This window comes from Colossoma macropomum, unplaced genomic scaffold (genome assembly GCF_904425465.1).
Source record: "Colossoma macropomum unplaced genomic scaffold, Colossoma_macropomum, whole genome shotgun sequence".
Lineage (NCBI taxonomy): Eukaryota > Metazoa > Chordata > Actinopteri > Characiformes > Serrasalmidae > Colossoma > Colossoma macropomum.
In genome coordinates, this window is record NW_023494807.1 from 27,036,438 (window position 1) to 27,060,741 (window position 24,304).

Sequence of the window (24,304 nt, forward strand, 5' to 3'; positions counted from 1 at the left end):
AGATGTGTCCAGAATGATGAAAATTGCTGTAGAAGTTTTAAAATAACCGAAAAGCTGAATAGCACCAAGAATTAAGTTATAAATAACATCCATAATTACTATATTTGCTTTTCGTCATTCCCAAAAAATTCATGCCTGGTTAATAATATTTCAATTTACACCGTATTATTTTTTTTCAATAAATTACCAATTATTAAAGACAACTGATTCCAATTTTGAAAAAAGGGTACATATATAACACTTTCTGCCAACTATTTGCATCAGACTAATCAACAGAGGTGTGTGCAAAGGAACTGCAATCCTTATGACCTTGAGCAAAGATCTTTCCGGGCTTTCGGGGTGGATGTGTTGTTCACACACAGTAAAACACTTTTTTAAAGTGTCCAGCAGAGCCACTGGGATTTACAGCACTTCCTTGAGCACTATCAAGTTTGTTCGTCCCACTCACGTCTCAAGAGAGAGACGCTCTACAGCCCTGGCTCAAACTCGCTCCATTAATCTCCATCTATCTCCATCTCTCAGCCACGGTCCCTTGCTATCTTAGCCGCTCCAGTCTCTCAAAGTGTTGGGTCCTTTGCCTGTGTGTCTTCAAACATGATGAAGAACACTTGAGCCTGAAGAGAATGCATGTTTTTTTAATGTTTTTTTTTTTGGATGAATTCTTAATTTTGAAAAATAGACATTGGGTCAGAGGGGCAGCCTATGTGATATGCAGGTACAAGCCAAACATCCACTAGGTAATCACTAAAATTTTCTTATTCTCTTATACTCCACTTAAAAAAGCCCAACGCATGAGGTGTTCACACATTTGGCCACTACTACTGTTTTAAGTCCAAAGTGGCAAATTACCACTGAAACTGAATTCTTAATAGCCACGGAAATAAAACTCTGCCTCACTCCTCATTAGGCTGGCTGTAGAACTGAAAGTGAAAAAGTGGTCAGCACCACTTCAACATCTCCATAACATCGAAGTTTCAAAGAAAAATACTCTTTTCTGCTCTGCTGCAGCAACAAGAAAATCCTTGAGTGAGATACTTGGGTCAGCATGCTTGCCTGGTCCCAACTGATCAACCAATCCTGTTATGGTAAAGGAGACTTCCACCAATTTTTCCAAATTTTGCCATAATCGTAACATTCAGAGTGGTCTGTTCTAGAGAAACTTACAGAGCCAGAATTGATCACAGTGGTAGTGACAGGAACCAGGCGTCTGAAGAGTTTAATGCCTCTATAAGGGCCCTCTCAGAAAGTTATTTCATTAAGCAATTTATTAATAGGAGGTTTTGGCCTTAAACATCATTTTAAAATCCTTTCACGGTGGAGAGGTACATGCAGCGCAAAAATGTACTAAAAGACCATTTATTTAAAAAACCCAGAAGACCCACGTAGGTACACTGGTCATTTTAGACAGTAAATAAAATGGCTATATTTGTGTTGTAGACATTGTGACCCCTGGTTCCTATCACCACCACTGTAAAGAAATCAGAGTCACCAAGTTTAACTACAATTAACCATCTCACATCGAACCACTCTGAATGACTTTGCTTACTTCTTAATAAGTGAATTATGTACAATTTTTTAAAAATCAGTGGAATTCCACTTTGATACTAATGTTACTGTAGTTTCTTAACTAGTCTTGTAGGTTGTTACTAAATTTAAAACAATTCAGGACCAACATTAATAGGTTACAGGTATTTATACAGCTAAAGTGTTGTAGTTAGATTGCTACGCGCTGGCTAGGCTAGTCTTGCTAACCGTGTCAGTCACAGTATACCCCACTACTTCAGACTTGACTTCATCACGGGTGGTGCAGAATGTTTCATGCCCCAAATTAGAAAGTACATCTGTTGCATAACAGTTCATAACATAACACATCATTCAGCTGCAATGAAGTAGAACAGTGAAAGTGATCGTTGCTGGTGGGCATTGTACTGTTCACTGTCAAGCAGCACTGCTCTTATCTGTTCAGTATGCATTGTCCTTAGGTAGCCTGTGATACAAATCTGGTCATCATCACACATGAATGAGCTTACCGGCGCTTGGCTTTGGCACTCTCGCTGGGTGGAAGAGAGCTTCGGGCCTCTGCAAAGCGACTCTCCTGCAGAGAGAACACAGGAGCTAATCTGAAACCGTCACATTCATAGCCAGATCCATGACCTTCCCTCTCCATGCAGTGCACTCTGCGCTTCTCTCGACCAAACCTAAAACACAAAGGCCTCAATTCACAGCCTGCTGAAAACCTCCGCATCCAGGTTCTTAGAAGGCTGCCAAGAAACTGCTACTAGACCTAAAATCTGTAATACACATCATCGGCTTTGAGCGCCGCACGATTTTCCATCCACTCTGTGTCCAAAGTGCATCAGCACCTGTGCCATTATTTTGCGTGATTACTTGATCTGGGCAGATGCACTAATAGCGAATGGAGCAGCTGCCTGAGAAATTCCCATCATTGTTTGGAAGCCAGTACATACCTGTCTGAATCTAATGGATGGGGCTCCTAAAATGTGGATGAGGATGCTTTGTGGCTCTCATGAGACATGTGTTTTTGACTGATAGACTGAGCATTTGTGCCTGTCTGCCACTGACCGTGTCTCATCTCCTTGGACGGTATGATGAGAGGAGCAGCGATTGAGCTTGGCTCTGATTGATTGAGTTTGAACAGGAACCTGACAATAGAGAATGCTGTTGTTGTGGTGTTGGCATCACTACTTTGTTTGCTTTTATCACACAGAAAATGAAAATTATGTACTGAATTTACTTGACTCACGAATTTCTACATAAATAAAATATATCAGTTTGCTCCCGACCACAAAATTTGATTGGTTGAAAGGCGTTTTTCTCTGTGCTTTTTTGTTCACTGTGTTCGATACTACTGGGGAAATTGGCAATATTAAAACATGCAGTACTGCGCAACAAGTTATTCATTTTCAATGTCAAAAAAAAGCAGAAAACATTTTAACAGAAAATTACACATAAGCCTCAACAGCTAAATATAATATACATTTTTTCAGCATTTAGTGTGTCCACTCTTTACCTTTAGTGCAGCTTCTATTCTTTTCAGGAGACTTCATTTCAGTGTTTCAGACAAATCTGTAGGGATATTTTTCCACACCTCCAAAGTTCAGTCTTAAAAGCTGGTTACATTTTCTGCTTCTCACAGTCGAAACACATTTAGTGATGACTCTGGGGTGGTCAGTCAGTTGTTCAGCTTCTTTGTTTGATGTGTCCGTCTCCTTTTCACAGTGAGGGCTTCTTTCAGACCCATAGCGCTGAGTCGTCTTCTCACAGTGGAAGGATGGACAGAAACACCTGTGGATGTTTTCAGATCTGAAGCAGCTTGATTTTCTCCTCTCTCTCAAAGATGAAAGTGCTGTTTACCTGATGGGGGCAGTTTTGGTGGTCTACCAGGTCTTGCACGGTTGTTAGGAGTCCCATTTTCACTGTAACTTCTGTTTTGGAAACTTATTTAAGATGCACAAAAATAGTGAGGAAGCTGAGGTGCGTTTGCGTAGTTGCTTGTGTGAATGTTGCTGTCTGTTTGAAAGGGAACATAATGTCAATGACATCTTTGGGAACACCTTTTGTTGGGAAGATAACTGTACCCTGTTGGCAGACTAAAAGTATGGACGAGGTAGAGTGACAGTAAGGTGCTCAAAAGGAAAGAGAGAACAAATGAAATACTGATGGATTTAATACTATACTTAATGTTGGTACTTTATATTTGAAACAATGTTTGAGGCTTCATTGCTTTACTTTGCAAAACTGTTGTAAAAGCAATCACAAACTGGAGGTAATTGCAAACAGCACCACAGCTGTGATGATCATCTGCCCTCAGCTCGTGTCTACGATCCCAATAACAGCCAGGATGTTACTTGTGACGCATTTTAGCTCGTGTTCATGTTCACATATTTCATATATATGAAAATGATGTACATATTTGAACCAAGTAAAGTCAATGCATAATTTTTTTTCAGTGTAGGCTTGGACTTCAGTCAGATTTGCGTGTAAGGTCCCTCACCTTTCTTGAAGCTGCTTGGAGGGGATCAGTCCAGCCCTAAGGTTGGGATCTCCATGCCTTCTGGCCTGCCACCAAGTGTCGTCTTCCTGGCTTACAATCTGAAGCACATCTCCCCTCCTGAACTCCAAGCCTGCATCCTTACACGGAATAGCGGGATCCTCTTTCGGATTGTAGTCAAAAAGCGTCCTGACAAAAATCTAGAAGAATCCAAAAACACCCTTTGATGCTGAACCAAATTTCCCTCTGCATTTGGTCCTGATTATCTGGTGGTGCAAACTGAATTATAGAAAGCTGTGCTTTACAAACAGTGGAATTTCGATAAAGGGACACGTGTTACCTTGGTGTCTTCAGCTTCCAACTCCTCTTTGGTGCCTGGGATTACTTTGAAGGTTACTGCCCCATCTGACTTGGCCTGGAAGATGTGAAAGCAAGAAGCTGTTCCAATGGAAGCTCACAAAGTACAGATTTGGAACATCAGATTGAATCGCAAATGAGAATAAATAGAAAACAGAGCCGTGGGCCACGGGAAAATGCTCAGAAACAAACACACATAGCCTACAGTGAAATAAAGAGCCACGTACCAGTATGGGGACAATCTCCTCTGGTCTCTTGTCTTCCACTAGAACTCCATTGACCTCCCTGAGCTTGTCCCCCTCGTGGATAAGACCTAATTCAATGAGAACACAAGCTAGCCGAGCTTCATAGAGACACAATGACCCAAGGAGAATGTAGCTGATATTCTCTAAGATCAAATGGAAATGTATTTGTATTCAGCAGGGGTGCAAATGCAGTGCATTGATTTTGATTGATGAATGTCAGATTTGAACATAAAATATGAAGTGTAAAATCATGTTTAGGCCAAAATGAAATCTCAAATGGAAAAAAATCTCACAGAATTATCATCTGTACTGTTGTGCAAGTAAGTTTCTCCACTCACATTTGTTTATTTGCTGTTAAAAAGTCATACCAAAATTAAGATTTCACGATAACTTAAATTCTTTTTTTTAAAAAGGTAATTAAACCAAAGCATTCAGTATAATAAACACAGCACACTTGAAGACTACCTTTACACCGAGACATGTGAAGTGCATAGGATATGCTACTGCTCACCACTTCTGTCCGCAGCTCCTCCTCTCATAATCCGGGCTACCACAATGGCACCAGATGACCCATCCTTTTTGATGGTGGCTCCCTACAACACAGAATGAGCGGAGTGCAAGAAATGATTTTACACGGAGTTATGAGGTACTTATAACTATCACTGATGCTACTATTCCACAGAATGTGTTGTTTAACTACATTGGTGGTTGGCAACATGCAGCTCTGGAGCCACATGTAGCTCTTTCACTGCCCTGTTGCAGCTCCAAAGCAGAATTAGATTTTTAGGTAAAAATAAAATAATCCTCCTTTGCAGTAAAAATAAAGTCTGCTGATTTGTCTAACATAGTTTTAAAAATAAATGCTGTTAAATGCTGGAGTTAATGTAGAACTGCTAATTTAAACTTTAATCCTGAAGGTTGGCATGCAGACTGCTCATCACCATAGCAACGTAGACAACAGGTCTCGCCTTGCTAGTAGCTAACGAAAAGACAAAGAAAGGATATAAGATGAACATCAAAAATTTGGAGACAAATAGATTTATTTATATTTATAAGCTCTCCAGCTGGTGTCCTGATACGTCTAACCCGCAACAAGAAACTGTCAAACACTAAAAAGTAGCAAAGTTGAAGTCAGTTTCTTGTTTGCCAGCTTTTTGCTCCTGTTCCACCTTAAATGGTGCAGCAGTTACATTCTGGCACCTCAGGCACCATTTAAGGTGGAACTTGAAAATTAGAACAAGAAGCTGGTGAATGAGAAGTGACTAGTAAAAATCGAATTGAGAGACATTTTACAAGAAACTATTTTACTTTTGTGGAAAAGTTTCCTGCCAGAGATGCGAGAAAAGCAGCTACAGCTGAGGTAAAGCTTAAAGCTTAAAGTGAGTCTGCATTTTTGATCATATTTTTTAGCCGATACTAGTCTAGTACATCGGCACATACTGAGACATATTTACAGCCAAGATGGTGAAACGGACGGAAAATGTTGTGGCTCCCAAGCTGGATTGATTTTTGATGAAAGGACAAAATGGCTCTTCTTCACATTTGGGTTGCCGACCCCTGAACTACATCACTCATACAAAAGACAAATGACTAGTGGTGTTCTATTAATGCTCAAAGAGAAATGGAGCACTGTCACTGTTCTGCAGCAGCTTCAACAACAAAGGAAAATAAACAAAAGGGTTAAGATGATAAAATAAAAATAAAAATAAAACTTAAGATGAAAAGCTCCAAGTTCGTAATACGTCAAACTAACTCAACACTGTCCACACAGCATCACTTACGACATATTTACTCACATATTAAGTCAAGAGCATCTAGCCTTGCTGGGAATACATTCAGAGACTTTGCCTTTGTCTTTGTGCTGCCATGTTTTCTATCACTATATAAAAGAAGCTCCATGCCTTTACTGTTGTACATACGGTGATAGTTTCTAACCAAGTGTGCACACACATTGATACATAAATGCTTATTATTGATTTGTTTCTTCAAAGTAATAAAAGCCCACTGACGTTTGAAGCATATTCCTATTCATGTGTGTGCTTACTCAAAATGGTGCTTTGTGACCCACATAAAATAATAATATACAAATTTTCCACTTTGTTAGATTGTGTTCCCTCTGTATGAAAAAAAATATGACAACAGTACTGAGAAATTAAGCTGAAATAAATAAAACAGAGTAGAAATTCCCCCATTTTTGCCTCAGTATTAAACAGTTAAATCATATTCTGTATTAAAAGTCCATAAAAGGGTATACTAACAACATAAGTGTGAACATTGTCACAAGTTTCTGTTTATCTAAAGTTTATACGGCAGGAATAGAAGGCTAAATACAGAGCTGAACCAGAGGAAAACGTGTACTTAATGAGGGAATGAGTTCAAATGCAGACAAGGAAACTGTTGTTAAAATCCCTCAGTTTGTTGACATTACATGTCCAACATTTGATTCATGTCTTTTAAGCCACATTAGAAGAAAATCAGCACCCAAGATGATGAATCTTTCATGTTCATTCAGTCCATACCTTGAGCTTTTATTTGGCCTTGATTAATAAAATGCATTACAGTGTTTTGCCTCAATTCCACATCAATTAGCATGATCTCATATCATTTCACCTCACACCTACTTAAGAAAAAGCCCCTCACAACACGTCTATGTAAGAAACCTTGTATCCTGCGCACTTCTACTCCCAGCACTGCCAATGGGCCCACCGTGATGAACATGGCCTCCTAAACCACAATTGTTTAGGTTAAGCCCTCAAACACATGTCAACAACTAGGCAAGCTCCTAAAATAAACTCCTGTCCAAACTGTGTGGAAAGTCAGCCATTCAGGCAGTAAAGGGCCTCTCAGAAAATCTCCTTCCATGGCCTCATGGCCCACACGGCCTCCAGCAAGGCAGCTGAATGGCAAACAATAAGGGAAACTGGTGGTCAACCCAACCAGGCAGCATTGGAGTGCTGATTCTAGAGGGAAAGAGGACCTAGAGAGGTTCTCTGACCACAGGAGTGACCAGAATGGCCACCAGTTTCTAATCATAGGTCCCAGAGCCCCAATGAGGAGTGCAAAATAATCTCTTCTTTTGGAGAGGCTTCTGGTGCCTCATCATGAGAGGTGCTGTCTTTTAACTCTTTAATCTAGAGGCAAAAAAGCACAGATCTTTACTCTCCTCTTTTAATAACATGAAATCTCAATGCTGTCACTTTTATTCTGATATGTAAAGTAGAGGTCAAATTTCTAGTTCTCAAAACTCTAAAAACTAGATTTTTTTGTGTGTCACAATTTCACTTATAAAGCAAAATAACATATGCATAGAAATATACAGTACTGTGCAAAAGTCAGAGACCTCCCTTTTATTCATTTAATCCAGTCAAATGACCATTAAGAACAAGTTATTAATTTTTCAGGGTAAAAAAGTAGAAGATATATATTTAACAGAAACGTATACATAAGACTCAATAACTAAGTATAATACAGTGGTGCTTGAAAGTTTGTGAAACCTTTAGAATGTTCTATATTCTGCATAGGACTTTCTGCAAGTCCTAAAAGTAGATAAAGAGAGCAAATTTAAACAAATGAGACCAAAGTTTCATTTATTTATTGAGGAAAATGATCCAGTATTACATTAAATTTCTACAGAAATATAGAATATGGGGTTTCACAAACTTTAAAGCAGCACTGTACACTTTTTACAGTATTTAGTATGTCTACTCTGTCTTTATTACAGCTTCCATTCTTTTTCGAGACCTGCTTTCAGTTTTACAAAGAAATCTGCAGGGATTTTTTTCCACACCTTCAAAGTTCAGTCTTAGAAGTTGGTTGCATTTTCTGCTTGTCAACATCCAGGTTATCCTAACTGCAGATTTAGGCCCAATCCAATTTCACCTCTTGCCCGTACCACGTAGCCCTTAGCCTTCCATTATGCATGTTGACTTCTATTGGTAGGGTGTCCTGATTTTTGTTGAGACAGAGAGGTAGCATGAAGTCTTAAGGCTACATGGCCCTCTGAGGTTTTTTAGAGGCACACTCAGTATGCTGATGTCTTGGTAGCTAGCTAACTAAATTTGCCGTTCCACCTTAAATAGTCTGGCAATACTGACGCCTGAAGTGCCAGAGTATAACTGCTGCTCCTGGAACGGGGAAATTTGAATGAGAAGCTGGCGAATAGGTGACTTCAGCTTCACATCACCAAAGAATTAGGGGTTCAGCAACCTTGCTTCTGGTCTTTAGTTAAATTTAAGGCATTATATGCTTTCAAAGAGCATGGGGGGTAACAATTATTTATTACCCCTACAGAGCATATTCTTTTTTTTACTTGAGGGTTGTCCCATTTTGTAGGGGAGGATTTCAACCACTACCCCTTGTAACTCAGTTCCAAGCGACCACTCGAAAACAAGGCGTAAGGGTAAAAATAAGAACTGGGATTGGGCCTCAGACTCATCAATGCAAACCACAACGTCTCAGATGCTTAGTTTTGGCATTCAAATGCAAATACTTAGTGTTGGTGGCACGGTTTTGACTGAAATCAAATAAATGAAAGGGTGGTCTCTGAATTTTGCATGGCACTGTACTTCACACTTGAGTCACCTTTTATTCTTGGTCTAGACAAATCAATAACAGTCCTTCAATCCTTGAACCCTGAACTGCATTCTGAATGTTCCTGAATTGCATTCTGAATGTGTGTGCGTGCTTACTCAGAAACACAGCACACAGAAAGTTCCAGTTCCACATGCTGATCCATTTTACTACTGACAACGTAGACAAGCATGCAGCCGGACTTCCCCGGGGACAGCTTTTACTGAGTTAAAGGGTGCATCGACAAAGTTTTTGAATGTACCGTCAGTGATACATAAGGTATGGTTAAACGCAGAGGGCAAAGCAGAGGCCCACTGTTTACTGCCGGCTTGCCATGGTGTGCAGAAAATAGGCGCTGACTGGATGAAGCCTCTCTGAAAATGACATGCTTGGAGGGTGAACAATCAGAGTGGAAGGAGGGGCTTTATATCCCCACGGCCGTCCAATTACTCATCATCAGTAAGATGACCCAGCGTCTGCATGAGCAGATCTGATGGAGTCCATATGTACACACGGGGTCTGACAGGCAACAGTCTTCTGCAGCCTTCTTTTTTTTTTTAACACATAATCGTTCCTGGCGGTTATTAGAGACCCAAGAGGCACAGTCGAAAGCTGGTGGTGAGAAGTGGAACCATATTTGTTGGTATCATATTGTCAAAATGCTACTGAGTGGATGACAGAGTACTGGCTGTATGTTATATTTTATCTACTTAACAGCTCTACAAAGATGGACAGATAGTTAAGAGGTTTCTATTATGCTATAGTTTTTATCCAGACAATGAAACTCAAGTCTCTTTTTTTCAGTGTGAACTGCATATAGTAAAATGTGTTGGAAAGAAAAACATGTTAAATTCTTTCATTCACAATGACACATGGTACATATCTCATTCTGAGTTCTGTGTTTTCTCTATCAAATTGTTTTTTTATTTCTGACTCGCTCGAACAGCCCAAAATAGGCCATCCACTATTTCACTTGACTGTTACTAACTTAGACGTCTGGCGCATTTTTATATGACTGCTTCATGACTTATTGCATGTACACGTTATTCTCTGATGAATTAAGTGATGCCTCTCTAATGATTTATCTGATTGTCCTCCATTCCAATCCCAGTCGTGGCAGAAACAAGGAGGAAAGAAAAACACCCAGTCGAGCATGTAGATGGCACACTGGGAGTCTTTGTGAAGTGATGATAAACTTTCCATTCTGACTCTGGAATTCATAAAAAGCTCCATTCATATATGACAAGCTCCCTCCGATGTTACTCGCCAGATGTTAGATGATGTGGAAGAGGTAACAATATTTTTTAAAAAACAACATTTTATTAGTTACGCATCATGATTGGGATGGGTGCCACGTCATGCGTCAGTAAGAAAAAAGATCACCGGCAATAAAAGGATAAAGGTTGTTGTGAAGTGTGTGTGTTAAACTTGTGCTCTTGGTCGTTCCAGAGTGCTGTATAATGTTCTCTATGTGTACACTAAGTGCTATATCTAGGATACACTAATGTAGCCTAAATGCAGATGGTGCTTTGGGGAGATGGAAAAAGTGATTGTTGAGGTTCTGCAGAGGGAAGGGGCGGTCCAGGCTCCTTTCTGATCTTCCCCATTATTATAGCCTGCATCCATCTGTGTGGCTTCATAATATTCTGATGATTACAATCAAAATCTCCCTTATAAAATGTCCTGTATCGCTTGAACCACTCATTTTAACCACACATATCGTTTCAGCGTCCTTCAAAGCAATTCCTACAGGGGCATATTAGATATGGTCAGCTGATGGCTTCAAAGTCTAACCTATTTGACTTTATTGCTATTAAGCTAATCTTGTGTAAATGAGGATGGAAACAGTTTTGTTGGGGTATTTAAAAGTATATATACAGGGATAATTAATGAGGGTTTCTCAGAAATACACTATACGTCCAAATGTTATTAGAAAACATGGTAACACTTTCTCTGAATGTCACATTTGTAAGCATCTATAAACACATTTATGACATGTTATAATGTATTCATAAGGCACTATAAACGTGGTTATAAATATTTATACTGAATTACACTTTATAGCCATGTTTATTATACATTATGAATTGTTAATATAGTGCATTATAAATAGTGTTAATAACATGTTATGATTTCAGTGCCAAAGAAGTCAGTCCCAGCTTGGAGAGCGTAAAGTAAAGACAAATACCAAGCTAACGGTGGTGTACATTGACTTTCCCACATTGGGTAAAACACTGATGGCAGCTCTAGTTTAAACTCTGACATTTGAAGCCTGTAATGTGCTTTATTATGTATGTTTTAGTGTTTCAGTAAATCCTTCAGTAAATACTTCAGCTTGAAGCCTCACTCTTAACACTGGAGGAGGCTTTAGTACAGTACGCTTCACTTTACTTAGAGTGCACAAATATGACTTATGAGCTCTTATAACTTGTTATGATCAGTACTTATAATGCATTATGTTAACAATTCATAATGCATAATAAACATGGCTATAACATATAATGCATTTTTATAAATATTTATAGCTATGTTTATAATGTCTTATGAATGCATTATAACATGTTATGAATGTGTTTATAGATGCTTACAAAGGTGACATTTATAGAAAGTGTTACCGAAAACATTTGATGTTCTCTGCTCATCCAACATTTCTTCCAAAATCAAAGGTATTCATAGGGAGTCTGTTCTCCTTTGTTGTAGTAACAGCCTTTATCCCTCTCTAGAAAGGCTTTAAACTAGATGTTGGAACATTGCTGTGAGGATTTGATTGCATTCTACCATAAGAGGCTTAGTGAGGTCAGGTACTGATGTTGGATGATCAGTTCTGGATCACCCCAATACACATCAACGCAGATTTTTTAAGTATTTAATACTGTAATGGAGTTAAATAAATGGCATATCCACCAATTGGCCATAACATTAAAACCTTATCCTTGTTTCTACACTCATTGTCCATTTTATCAGTTCCACTCATAATATAGGTGCACTTTGTAGTTCTACAGTTACAGACTGTAGTCCATCTGTTTCTCTGCATACTTTGTTAGCTCCCTTTCACCCTGTTCTTTATGTTCAGGACCCCCACAGGATCACCACAGAGCAGGTACTATTTGGGTGGTGGACCATTCTCAGCACTGCGGTGGCACTAACATGGTGGTGGTGTGTTATTGTTGTGTTGGAGTTTTAAAACACTATGTCCACTCACTGTCCACTCTATTAGTCACTCCGACCTTGTTTGTCCACCTTGTAGAGATAAAGTCTGAGATGACAGCTCATCTGTGCCTGCACATTTTGTGTTAGTCATCCTCTAGTCCTTCATCAGTGGTCACAGGACGCTGCCCACAGGACGCTGTTGGCTGGATATTTTTGGTTGGTGGACTATTCTCGGTCCAGCAGTGACAGTGAGGTGTTTAAAAACTCCAGCAGCACTGCTGTGTCTGATCCACTCAGACCAGCGCAACACATACTAACACACCACCACCACATCAGTGTCACTGCAGTGCTGAGAATGATCCACCACCCAAATAATACCTGCTATGTGGAGGTCCTGTGAGGATCCTGACCATTAAAAAATGAGGTAAAAAGGGGGCTAACAAAGTATGCAGAACAACTACAGTCTGTACCTGTAGTCCATCAAAGTGCACCTATATGGCAAGTGGAGCTGATAAAATGGACAATGAGTGCAGAAACAAAGAGTTGTGTTATGGCTGATCAATGGATACAAATTTCATACAACCTAGTGGTTATTTAGTGACCAGAACAATAAAGGGAAACGGGGAAGAAAGAGGAATGTCCAGGTATTCTCACTGCCCCAAAGAGACTGACCAGTGGCTCTTTGCTTTTGACCAGATGGATAATCCTGACAGAGTCTTCCTCATCCTCCCCATCATCAGCAGGCAGAGGTGGCAGTGGAGGAAGTTTGGGGTCATAATCTTTCTTGGCCACAGTATCATGCACTGAGAGAAGGTTCTGAAAGAGAAGTGAAACAAGCTTAAATCTAGTTTTCAAGCAGAAGATTATTATTATTATTATTATTATTATTATTATTACTTATAAGTAGTTGTTGTCAAAGGTGGGTAGTAACTAGTGGATTTTATGGAGTTACATGTATTTAAGTACAATTTTGATGAACATCTTATGAGTATTTTCAAATGATATATCTACTTAAGTATATCAATCATTAACATCTAGTTTCTCCTTTTTTAAGGATTCATTTCATCATGTTCTGCTGGTTTAGCACAAGGGCTGCTCTGCTGTTGTTCAGACCTCTCAGTTTGGGGCTTTAGCATTTTATTTTAGACCATAAGGACCCATAAATAGAAGAACAGCACCTAAAAAACTTCAGTTCCTATGCTAATAGATGTTTGGATGTGCTGAGACATTCCACAGCAGTTCTACAGGGAACTCGGTACTGAGGTATTTATTTATTTATTGATTTATTTATTTACTTATCTATCAATTTTTTCATTCCACTATATAAATTACACATTCTTCTTCTTCTTCTTCTTCTTATTATTATTATTATTATTATAAAATGTCAAAAGGAGCTACTATATGCTGTTAATACACTGCAACCCAGTACATATCCAGTATCTCCATGCCATTGATATTCCTTTTCTTTTCTAAGTGGCTGCTGAACTTGGCTTGATAAAACTTCTTTCCTGCACATACTTTACTTTGGTGAAGCACTGGCTCATAAAATGTGAGAACAAAACAAAAGATCCAAGAACCAACGTTTAGTTAAACCTGTCAAAGAATAAAGTTGTCACTGCTAAAGCTCTCATCCACAAAATGTCTGCAAATGTCTTTTAACAGAAATACAGGTAGAGTTTTTGCTTGTCCAGAACAAGGAGTCCCAGTTTCTATGATGTATCGATTGGCATGCATGAGAGCATGGTTAGCTTAGCCATGCTAATGATGCTTACTGAGAGACTATTTGTGTTGTCTCCAGGAAGTGGCAGATGGAAAAGCACATTAGACTTAAGGTTGATTTTCACCCCAAGAATCTGTCTGCTTACTACAGAAGTACTACCAAATAAGGAATCGACTATTATGCTTTTTTGTGGTATGTCTGGGTTTCCGAGCGGGACACACACAGCCACTGTGTACTGAGTACATTGTGCATTAAGCATATTCAGTAGGACTATATTACAACCTTTGCAATACTGATATCACAGAAGTGTGCGCTATGAGTATGAGCCCCTAACTAATTACAAGATGCATCATTGTGTGCTCTGACCTTTCTGTCCAATCGAGGTTTCCCAGTCTTTTTAGCAAATAATTTTCCACTACTTTTCCAGGAGAATTTCCATTATATCTACTAATATACAAGACAGCTGCTGCTCACTAAAGGTCATCTTAAAAAGACACGCAACTGCCCAAATCAATAATACAACCCCTAACAACCCTTATTGGGTGATACACACAGACACACACACACACACACACATCATCTAAACCGCTTATCCTTCTGGGTCATGGTGGGGTGCTGGAGCCTATCCCAGTTGTCATTGGGCGGAAGGCAGGATACACCCTGGACAGGTCGCCAGTTCATCGCAGGGCAGACAGACAGACAGACATACATACATACACAATCTATTGGGTGATATACTGACACACAATCACACAAGCCGTTCATCAACGAATCATCATTTTATCACAAATCCTACTAAATTATTAGAAGTGAATGTTACAAGCTGCAAGAAGCTGACGTGTTAATGTAACCCTGCTCTACCAGGCGTCTCAACACAGTGTCTATGTATCCGTCCACATGTGACACTGTAGCATTTCAAACCACAATATGTATAAACACACTCATACTTGCCATTAGCAGTTAAACATATCGCTGCTGTCGGAAGAAAACCTCATATCTCCATTTTTGTCGTTTTTCAGTTTTTGATGTAATCTGAAAATGCCTGTTGCCCTATACATTGTGTGTAAATTTCAGGATGAATGGACCAACAGAAACAGCCCAAAATGACTTGGAAAAAAAGTCTGGTTCCATTGACTTACATTAAAAGTAAAGTAGGTTTTTTCCTTCTCCTGTAAAGTTACCATTTTGGAGACAAGGTTTTCTTCTGACAACAGCGATATGCTAACATATGAAATCTCAGTGGTTTAACTTCACACTTTTCCAGGACTTGACTTATTTCAAAGAAATTTTACTAATTTCCTTATTTCCCAGGTGTTTTCTGTGACTGGAAAACTAGTCTATACATTTCTAGGTTTTAAAGGTTTTCCAGGACATTTGGGAACCCTGCAATTACGATGTTTTCTGGACACTGGGACAAATGAAGGCATTCACATAATCCAAGGAACACAAACAATATTTGTCAAAAATATTGCAGACCCATCCTCAATCACATCATACTAAAGGTTTACTAATGTACTGGAACGTACACTATATGTCCAAAAGTTTGTAGACACGTGTTCATCCCAAATTACCTCTGGAATCAAGGGTATTAATAGGGAGTTTGTCTATACTTTCTGCAGTAACAGCCTTTGCTCTTCTGGTAAGTTTCTAATCTACATGCTGGAACACTGCCGTGAGAATTCAGCCACAAGAGCATTAGTGAGATCAGACAGTGATGATGGATGATTTGATCTGGATCACAAACGCCACTCCAGCTCATCCCAAAGGTACTGGATGGTGCTCCAGGACTCCAAAGAAGGTAGTTCCACTAAATCGAAGCCCAGTGTTGAAGGGCTTCATACCCCTCTTCATACTCCTTTCCCCAGTATCATTCAGTTAATATTCAGCACTATGTATTGAGTGTAAATGTGGATTTATGTTCAATTCACTAACACAACAACCATCACACACCTTGACACACTCCTTACCTGAACATGGGGTTTGGTAAGCACATGCAGCAACTCGACAATCTCTGGTCGAGCCACTAAAGTACGCAGCTCCTTGGTTAACTGCAAGAAAAGACAGCAATACTGTGAGGTTAGGGACATTAACTGTGTGCCACTCACTTATGAGCTTTCTTTACTGCACCATATAAGCAGTCTGCACAGCCTATAAAGAAATCATTGCAGTCTAATTGTTTTTTTTACTGCCAGCCCAGTTCCACTTTTTCTTTCTTTGTCCTCTAGGTACCATGAATTAGACTCATTTATGTTTGCATTGGCTGTTTTAATCCAGTCCGAGCCTGGTTACTAGTGTGAGTTTAATGCCAGTGTTTGCATTGTAGGTCAAAAAGCCATAAGCCTGACAGTCCCAGAGAAAAAGCAGTCTCTGCCGCAGCTTAGCCAACCTCAGAGCGGTTCCGAATGCCACCGGACCTGACATTAAACATACATTAAATGGCCACAACTGAAACGTTACACGGAGCCGCGATGTAAGGAAAATGCTTTTAGCAGCTCAGTGCTCCAAAATGTCCCCCTTGCTTTCGCTCAGCGGGGAAGATGGAAAGCGATATCGCTTGAAAACTGCCGCTCGCTTTAATGAAATACGGTGAGCGATCGCGGTCGAGAGATAATCTTCTGTTTCAACAATCACTGAAGATTTGAACCGATACCAGCTGGAGCCCGCTGAGGGGATAATGGTTTTTGCAAGATTCACCGATGAGACAAATTATTAGTGCATTCATAGTCAAGTTTCATATCTAGTAATATCTCAGGTTCTTTTGATATCCCCTGAGGGACAAAAACTGAGACAAGAACAGATATGCAAAGTTCATCAGAGGATTTTGTACCTTGTACATTTATTGGTGAAAAGATTAGGAGCTCTATAATGTATGTAACATCCTGTACTGCTTCAGTGTAGTCCAGTCAAAAGAAGGACCTAATACAGTGGTGTGCTGATGGACTTCTGAGCAGGCTTGGTCCTACTCCAGTTCTGAAATAGACTTGCCAAACCACTATAGCAATCAGGAGACTGAGACCATTGTGTACAATATGTGTGTTTAATGTGTGAGTGATTGAGTGAGTGAGTGTGTGTACATGTGTAACACTGTGTCTTACTGTTATTCTTTCGTCCTGACTGGTGCTCCTTCTCAATATACCTCACACTGACAGCACAGCCAAAGGCAGGAGGCCTCAGCAGTGAAACTGCAACCAGCTCCTGGTGCTCTGTCTCTCTTCCTGCAGCTCATATTGACCAGGGGACAAACACCATGACTTTCCTCTGGAGAGTACTCACCTCCCGGGCCAGATCCTCAGCGTTGTCCTGGAACGGAGCCGGCCGCTGAGCCCCAAACCTCTGCAGCTTGTCATGGAGCTGTGAGAAGAGAACTGGTGTTAGTGCACTAGACCAGACTTGTCTGTAGCACTATAGACAAGAAATGACTGAAATTGTGTGAAGACTGGATGCATCTCAAATTACCCCCTTGTTCCTGGGGGTGGGTGAACAGAGTTTACGACAGCCGGTAAATACCAGTGTTTGACTGGTAAAAACTTTGCATATAAACCCCCACAAACATTATAAATGGACACCAGGGAAAAAATAAAATACAAGGAAAATGTAGATGTGGGACCTTTAAGTAAACAAAATCACGTGATAGTGGGGAATAGACTGCAAATAATGGTTTATAAGTGGAAAACGTTTATACTGATCTGAATGTTAATAAAGACATTTACACATTGTGGACTGACAATGCTCTCAGTATCTCTTACACAATGTTGTTTGGGAGCAGTTCATGTTTCCTATTCGAGCTGCATCACTCCGGTTTAAAATGGGGTAGTTTTAAGCTTGAGAGCATCTCAAACCACCAAGAAACTTCAAATACATTTGACTTTAAGTCGGCAGCAGCCACGGACACAAACAAAATAGATATTGCTAGCAGTCATGCCATTTACATATGATTGCTGGTGGATGATGCTAATTTATCGGGTATGGACTTTTGTTACTTGTAAGCTACTAGAAATGTTACACATATACCGATAAGTCAAACCATTACGACCACCAACCAAACATGCTCTTCGTCCATGCCGCCAAAACAGCTCTGACCTGCCGAGGCGTGGACTCTGTGGTGCTCTGTAGTATCTGGCACCAAGACGTTAGCAGCAGATCCTTTAAGTCCTGTAAGTTGTGAGATGGAGCTACCGCAGAGCAGACTTCTTGTTCCAGATGCTCGATCAGATTGAGGTCTGGGAAATTTGGAGGCCAGAGCAACACCTTGAACTCTTCATGTTCTTTTCCATTTCTGAACAATGTGTGCAGTGTGGCAGGGTGCATTATCCTGCCGTTGGGGATTAACATTGCCATGAAAGGGTGTGCATGGTCCGTAACAATGTTTAGGTAGGTATCACGGGTCAAACTGATGTCCACATGAATGCCTGTACCCAGGGTTTCAGAAGAGAACACTGCACTGGGTGCCAAAACTTCCACAGGTAAATGCTGCCCACATACCTGGCCATCCATGCGATGTGAAAGAAACTGGGACTCAATGAACAAGGTGACCTTCTTCCTTTGCTCCAAGGTCCAGTTCTGACTCTGGTGTGCCCATTTTAGACACTTTCAACAGTGGACCGGGGTTAGCATGGGCACTCTGACTGGTCTGTGGCAAAGCAGCCCCATACGCAGCAGGGTGCACTGTGTGTTGTGATACATTCATACCGGAATGATTACCATTAAAAATTTCTGTGACTTGTGCCACGTGAGCCCTTCTGTCGGTTTGGACCAGACAGCATTGCTTTTTATTTGCCCTCTCGCATTGATGAGCCTTGAGCGCCCAACACCCTGTCGCTGTTTGGGGGTTTGTCCCTCCTCGGTCTAATGTAGTTAGTCACCACTGCTGACCAGAAGCACAAGCCTTTCTGAGACACTCTGACCCAGCCATTTGGCCATAAGGATGCTCATTTCTCCCACGTCCAACACATTGAATAGGAGAACTGACTTATCGTTTACCATCTAATATATTCCAAACTTTGTTCCCTTGCCATTGTTACGAGATAATGAAACAGGATTTGCTTCAATTGTGACTGGTCTTGATGTTTCGGCTTATCAGTGTATGTTCATTTTCTGAGGTCAAGATTTGATTCCAGTTTTCATTTTGTGCATTAAAATGTCTTTATTCTGCTGATACACCTTCTAAGAAAATGGAAGAAATTCCTAGAATTTCTAAGCTCTTCAAAAGAAAGCCCAGTGATTTGAATGGTGTGTCCATAGCATATGCCCCACCCAATTCACACTCATTTTCCTCTAGTAGGTTGCACCCAGATGCTTGGCTTTGACAGTGGTTTCCCTTAAGGCTGGCAAATGATAGCTGTTCAGAAGAGAGTGAGGGGTGATACAGCTTTGCATTTCGATACACTGATTCAAATCTGATTTGCCACTACTGTATGGAAATCGTTACATCCTTATTAGCTACATTAGCCTTGTAGCTCCAGTGCACAACTAAACAACCAAACTCGGGACACCAAACATGTCTTCGTTGACCAATCATATTTGGGGTAAGAAAAAAATCCTCTGAATTTTTTATGCCAAACTATTTCTTTAAACCGGTCTGGGGCACTGTTGCTCAAACTGAACCTAAGACAACCCCAAGGGCCCTTTGGTTCTAACAAATCCTGTGAGTATATTGTCTGAGAAGTTCACTGTATCATGAGGCCATGGCTGTTAATTTGTTAAGAAGAGCAAAATTGGTGATAGAATAACAAATGACAGTGTTCAGGAAAAGAGTTTGGGACGTCCGTCTGTTCGGATGTTTATCTGTCTGTCTTTTTGGCCTTCAGCCTCCCTGTCTATCAGCACCCCGTCAGTCAGACAAATGTCTAGCTGACTCTATAATATGTGAAGCAAAGGAAAAACTGCAATATTGCCCAAGAAAGATGTAATCATATTTACAACCCACACATAGCTAAGAGCTCTCATATTAAAAGGACATGTTTTATAACAGCTGGATTAAGTAAAACAATGTCAGGGTTTCTTTTTTTCTCCCATAGACGATATTGGACGCCAAGCACAGCCACATGTAGGCCATGGGTCTGGGCAGTTTCTGGCCCTAGAGACTGGATCTCTGAGCAGAGCCTACATAACTTGCACATAAAACTCCCTCCACATACTGATCATGTCCCTCGCTCAGCACTCGGCGCTCCAGCCAAATCTCACACCTCATATACAGACAAGCCAAAAAATTTAGTCCTATTTCAAGAGAGTTCTGAAAATATTTCGTAATGTTCGGCCACAAAAATCCGCTGTGGTTCCTTCAGTCGCTGCAAGCTGGTTTACTGACATAAGAAATAGCTGAAATTCAGGAGTGTGTAGGGAAGGAATTAAAGATGAGACGACTGGACTCATAAAAAACTTAAAAAAAAGGCTAAATGATCCACACAATAAATAAATAACGCTTTTCTTGGCAGTATGTTATAATCATGTTGCCTAATTATCATGACAAGCTAGGCTTCCTTTTGTTTATAGAGGTTATATTACTGCAAAATTATCTACAAAAAAAAACATTACTTAAGTAATAAAGTAAATCAAATTGATTCCTGCTGATTATCATTATGAGTTAGATTTCTTTTTGTTTATAGAGGTCTGTATTATTGCAAAATCATCCACAACACTGAAAAATGAAACCTCTCACTTTTTACAGCTATGAAGTAAATCATGTTACTTGACTCCAGCTGATTAGCATGCTAAGCTGAACTACTTCTTGTGCTGAAAGGCAGTATTATTGCAAAATTGCCTGTAGAAACACAACTTACTCCTGTTACAATCACATGGCAGTGGGTTTGGAAAAAATAAAAAAAACAAGAAGCTGTCATTTCATGTGCACAGAGCTTAATCTTTTAGCTGTGTGTTTGTGTTCTCAGCTGAGATGAGTTCGGGGTATGTCTGGAACACGGCCTGCATGCTGAGACTCAGTATATCAACTTTATATATTTCGGCCTCATGCTGAAGTGTTTAGCCCGTAAATAATGTCCTAGCTTGTCTCCTGAGAGCCTCTCGCCAATGCAACACTTGTTCTCCAACAGGGTGCTTCAGCAGGTGTGTGTGTGTGTGTGTGTGTGTGTGTGTGTGTGTGTGTCTTGCAACAGCTTGGGAGAATTTCAGATGGCGATGACATTGAGTAGATAAGTAGTCATGTGCATGGCTGACCTCATTAAGGCAAAAGGCTACACTCGGCTCACAGCGGAGTCAAGTGTTAAAAACAATGGGTAAATGTAAGGCTACTTACGAGGTTTCACTCAGTATGATGACATGTTCCCATTTTTGTGATAAACAACGTCTGAGTCTGCATGATTAATCAGATTAATCAGATTGTTACAATAGTCCTATCATAATCAGATTTCTGCAGTTATCTAATTATTTAAATTGTCATGTAAACAGCATACTCCGATTTCTTAGACTGAAGTATGGTCTAGAAATCCGATTAAGAAATCCAATAAAGAGAGCTGGATATTACCTCAGTAATCAGATTTCTCGGTGCATGTAAACTCTTACTCTGATTTCTTTCGGATTTCTCAGTCTGCACATGTGCAAAACAGACCGCAGCACTGGAAATAAGCAAGCAACGAAACACTTTTAGAGCAACACTGAAACCAACTACGTGCTTGATGAAATGAACAATTTAAATATTCTTCATTCTCTAGATGATGTAGGTACATATTTTCAGGTAAAGTGGCGCAATTTCTTTCTAAGCTGTGGCATGAGTTTATCTTTTGTTTAGTTTATTGGCTGATTGCGTAGCAGAAATCTGATTACTGTCTGACTCATGCAGAACCAGAGTTTCCCCAATATCTGACTACCCAGGAGAATATAAATGCGTTGATCAGATTACTGACAAAATATGATTTTTTGCAGTTATCAGATTATTAGGTGCATGTAAACGCACTCAGTGTTAGCAGTTGCGGCAACAGAACATATCAAATTACATTACACGTGCAGTGCTAGAGTGACATAATGAGACTGGGGATGTAGCATGCCTCATATTAGCGCACTGGTGTGCTCACAAGTGGGGAGTCGGACCTTGCAGAACCTTGCATGCAGAGCAGGCAACTTAACTACTCTGCTATTCAGCTGATTACAAAGTAAACACACATACATAACTGAAAACTCTCTAACCTTACTGGTGGCCTGTAAAAGCACATTAACGTGATAACTTTTCTCACAATGCGGTGTGTACAATGTGTGAAGCAGTAATGACTACCGTCACAACAAACCTGCATCACCATACAGAGCTTTTCCAGGAACTAAATATATATTTTATTGTCTCTGTAGGCCTATTTTCAATAAAATACACCAATAAGGCATAGCATTATGACCACTCACAGAGGAAGCAAATAATTTTGAATGTCTTGTAACAACAAAGGTCTGGGATATATTAGATTGTAATTAAACAGTCCGTTCTTGTAGTCAACACGCTGGAGCAGGAGAAAAGGGCAGGCCTGAAACCTGAGCGACAAAGGGGAAATCGTTATGGCCAGACAACTGGGTCAAAGCATCTCCAAAACAGCAAGGTATGTGGGGTGCTCCTGGTCAGTAGTGGTACCTACAGACACTGGTCCGAGGAGTGTAAGGGTGTAAGGGTTTTGGTGACCCAAGCCTCATTGATGCACAAGGGCAATGAAGGCTATCTCGCCTGGTCCAAACTGACAGCATAGCCAAGTTACAGAACTTTGATGCTAAACCCTGTCCACTGTCCAAAGCACCTACGATATGCAACAAGCATCGGAACTGGACCTTGAGGTGGCCAGATGAGTCCAATTTTCTTTTACATCACATGAATGGCCGGGTACGTGTGTGCTGTTTACCTGGGGATGTGTACAATCCAGGATGCACTGTGGGAAGAAGACAAGTCGGTGGAGGGAATGTGATGCTCTGGTGTTCTGCTTTGAAATCCTGGGTTCATGTGGACATCAATTTGACACATGACCTACCTAAACATCATTGTAGACAAGGTAAACCCTTTCATGGCAATGGTATTCCCAATGGCAGTGGCCTCTTTTATTAATACAATGCACTCTGTCACACTGAATACATTGTTCAGAAATGATCTGAGGAACCTCAAGGTGTTGCCTTGGCCTCCAAATTCTCCAAATCTCAATCAGACTGAGCATCTGTTGGATGTGCTGGAACAAAAATTAATTCCACGGTGGCTTGTTATGGTCCAGAGAACAGGGCACCTTCCGAGGTATTGTAGAGTCCATGCCTTTGCGGGTCAGAGCTCTTTTAGACCAATTATACAGAGCCTGTAAACAACAAACTGCATAAACTGCATTTGTCAGCCTAATATGCCACTGTCTAATAATTTTCACATTGTCTTTTAATTTATTAATTTACAATCCCCATTTCCAAAAAATTTGGGAAGCTGTGGAAAATGTAAATAGAAACAAAATGCAATAGTGGGCAAATCATTTAAACCCTATATTTAATTGAAAATAGTACAAAGACAACAAATGTGGAAACTGAGAAATTGTATTGTTTTCGAAAAATGTATGCCCATTTTGAATTTGATGCCAACAACACATTCCAAAAAAATTGGAACGGCTGGTAATGTTGTGTAACGCTAAAGAAAACACCTGGTGGTTGATTGACAACAAGTTAGTAACATGATTGGTTATAAAAAAGCATTTCAGAGAGGCAGAGTCTGGTTTACCACTCTGTGAATGACTGCACGATCAAATAGTGCAACAACTCAAGAATACCATTTCTCAATGTGAAACAGTGAAGAAATTTTGCTTTTCATCACCTACGGTACATAATAATATTAAAAGATTCAGAGAATCTGGAGAAATCTCTGTATGCAAGGGACAAGGCCAAAAACCAGCATTTGCTGGCAATGGTCTTTGGGCACTCAGGCTGCACTGCAATAAAAAACAGACATGATTCTGTTGTGGAAATCACTGGGTGGGCTCAGGAACATTTCTGAAAACCACTGTCTGTGAAAACAGTTCATCGCTGCAACCACAAATGCAAGTTAAAACTCTAAAACACAAAGAAGAAACTGTACATAAACAGGATCCAGAAATGCTGCCACCTTCTCTGGGCCTGCGCTCATTTGAAATGGACTTTAAAAGGGAATGTGGAAAAGTGTCCTGTGGTCCGACAAATCAAAATTTGAAATTCTTTTTGGAAATCATGGACACTGTGTCCTCTGGGCTAAAGACCACTCAACTTGTTATCAGCACACAGTTCAAAAGCCAGTATTCATGATGGTATAGGGGAGCATTAGTG

At 40.2% G+C, this 24,304-nt stretch overlaps 1 protein-coding gene across 1 annotated transcript in view; it reads right to left on the bottom strand.

Annotated features, from left to right (window-relative positions):
• LOC118797095 (MAGUK p55 subfamily member 7) overlaps nucleotides 1-24,304 on the bottom strand; it is a 72,256-nt gene that overhangs the window by 38,645 nt on the left and 9,307 nt on the right. Inside the window, exons 4-11 of the mRNA XM_036556321.1 lie at nucleotides 17,327-17,404; nucleotides 16,021-16,101; nucleotides 13,006-13,149; nucleotides 5,126-5,207; nucleotides 4,597-4,682; nucleotides 4,353-4,427; nucleotides 4,016-4,212; nucleotides 2,031-2,095 (exon numbers count right to left, since the gene is read on the bottom strand). Coding sequence (XP_036412214.1) covers nucleotides 2,031-2,095; nucleotides 4,016-4,212; nucleotides 4,353-4,427; nucleotides 4,597-4,682; nucleotides 5,126-5,207; nucleotides 13,006-13,149; nucleotides 16,021-16,101; nucleotides 17,327-17,404 — 808 coding nt within the window. The remainder of the gene's footprint in view (nucleotides 1-2,030; nucleotides 2,096-4,015; nucleotides 4,213-4,352; nucleotides 4,428-4,596; nucleotides 4,683-5,125; nucleotides 5,208-13,005; nucleotides 13,150-16,020; nucleotides 16,102-17,326; nucleotides 17,405-24,304) is intronic.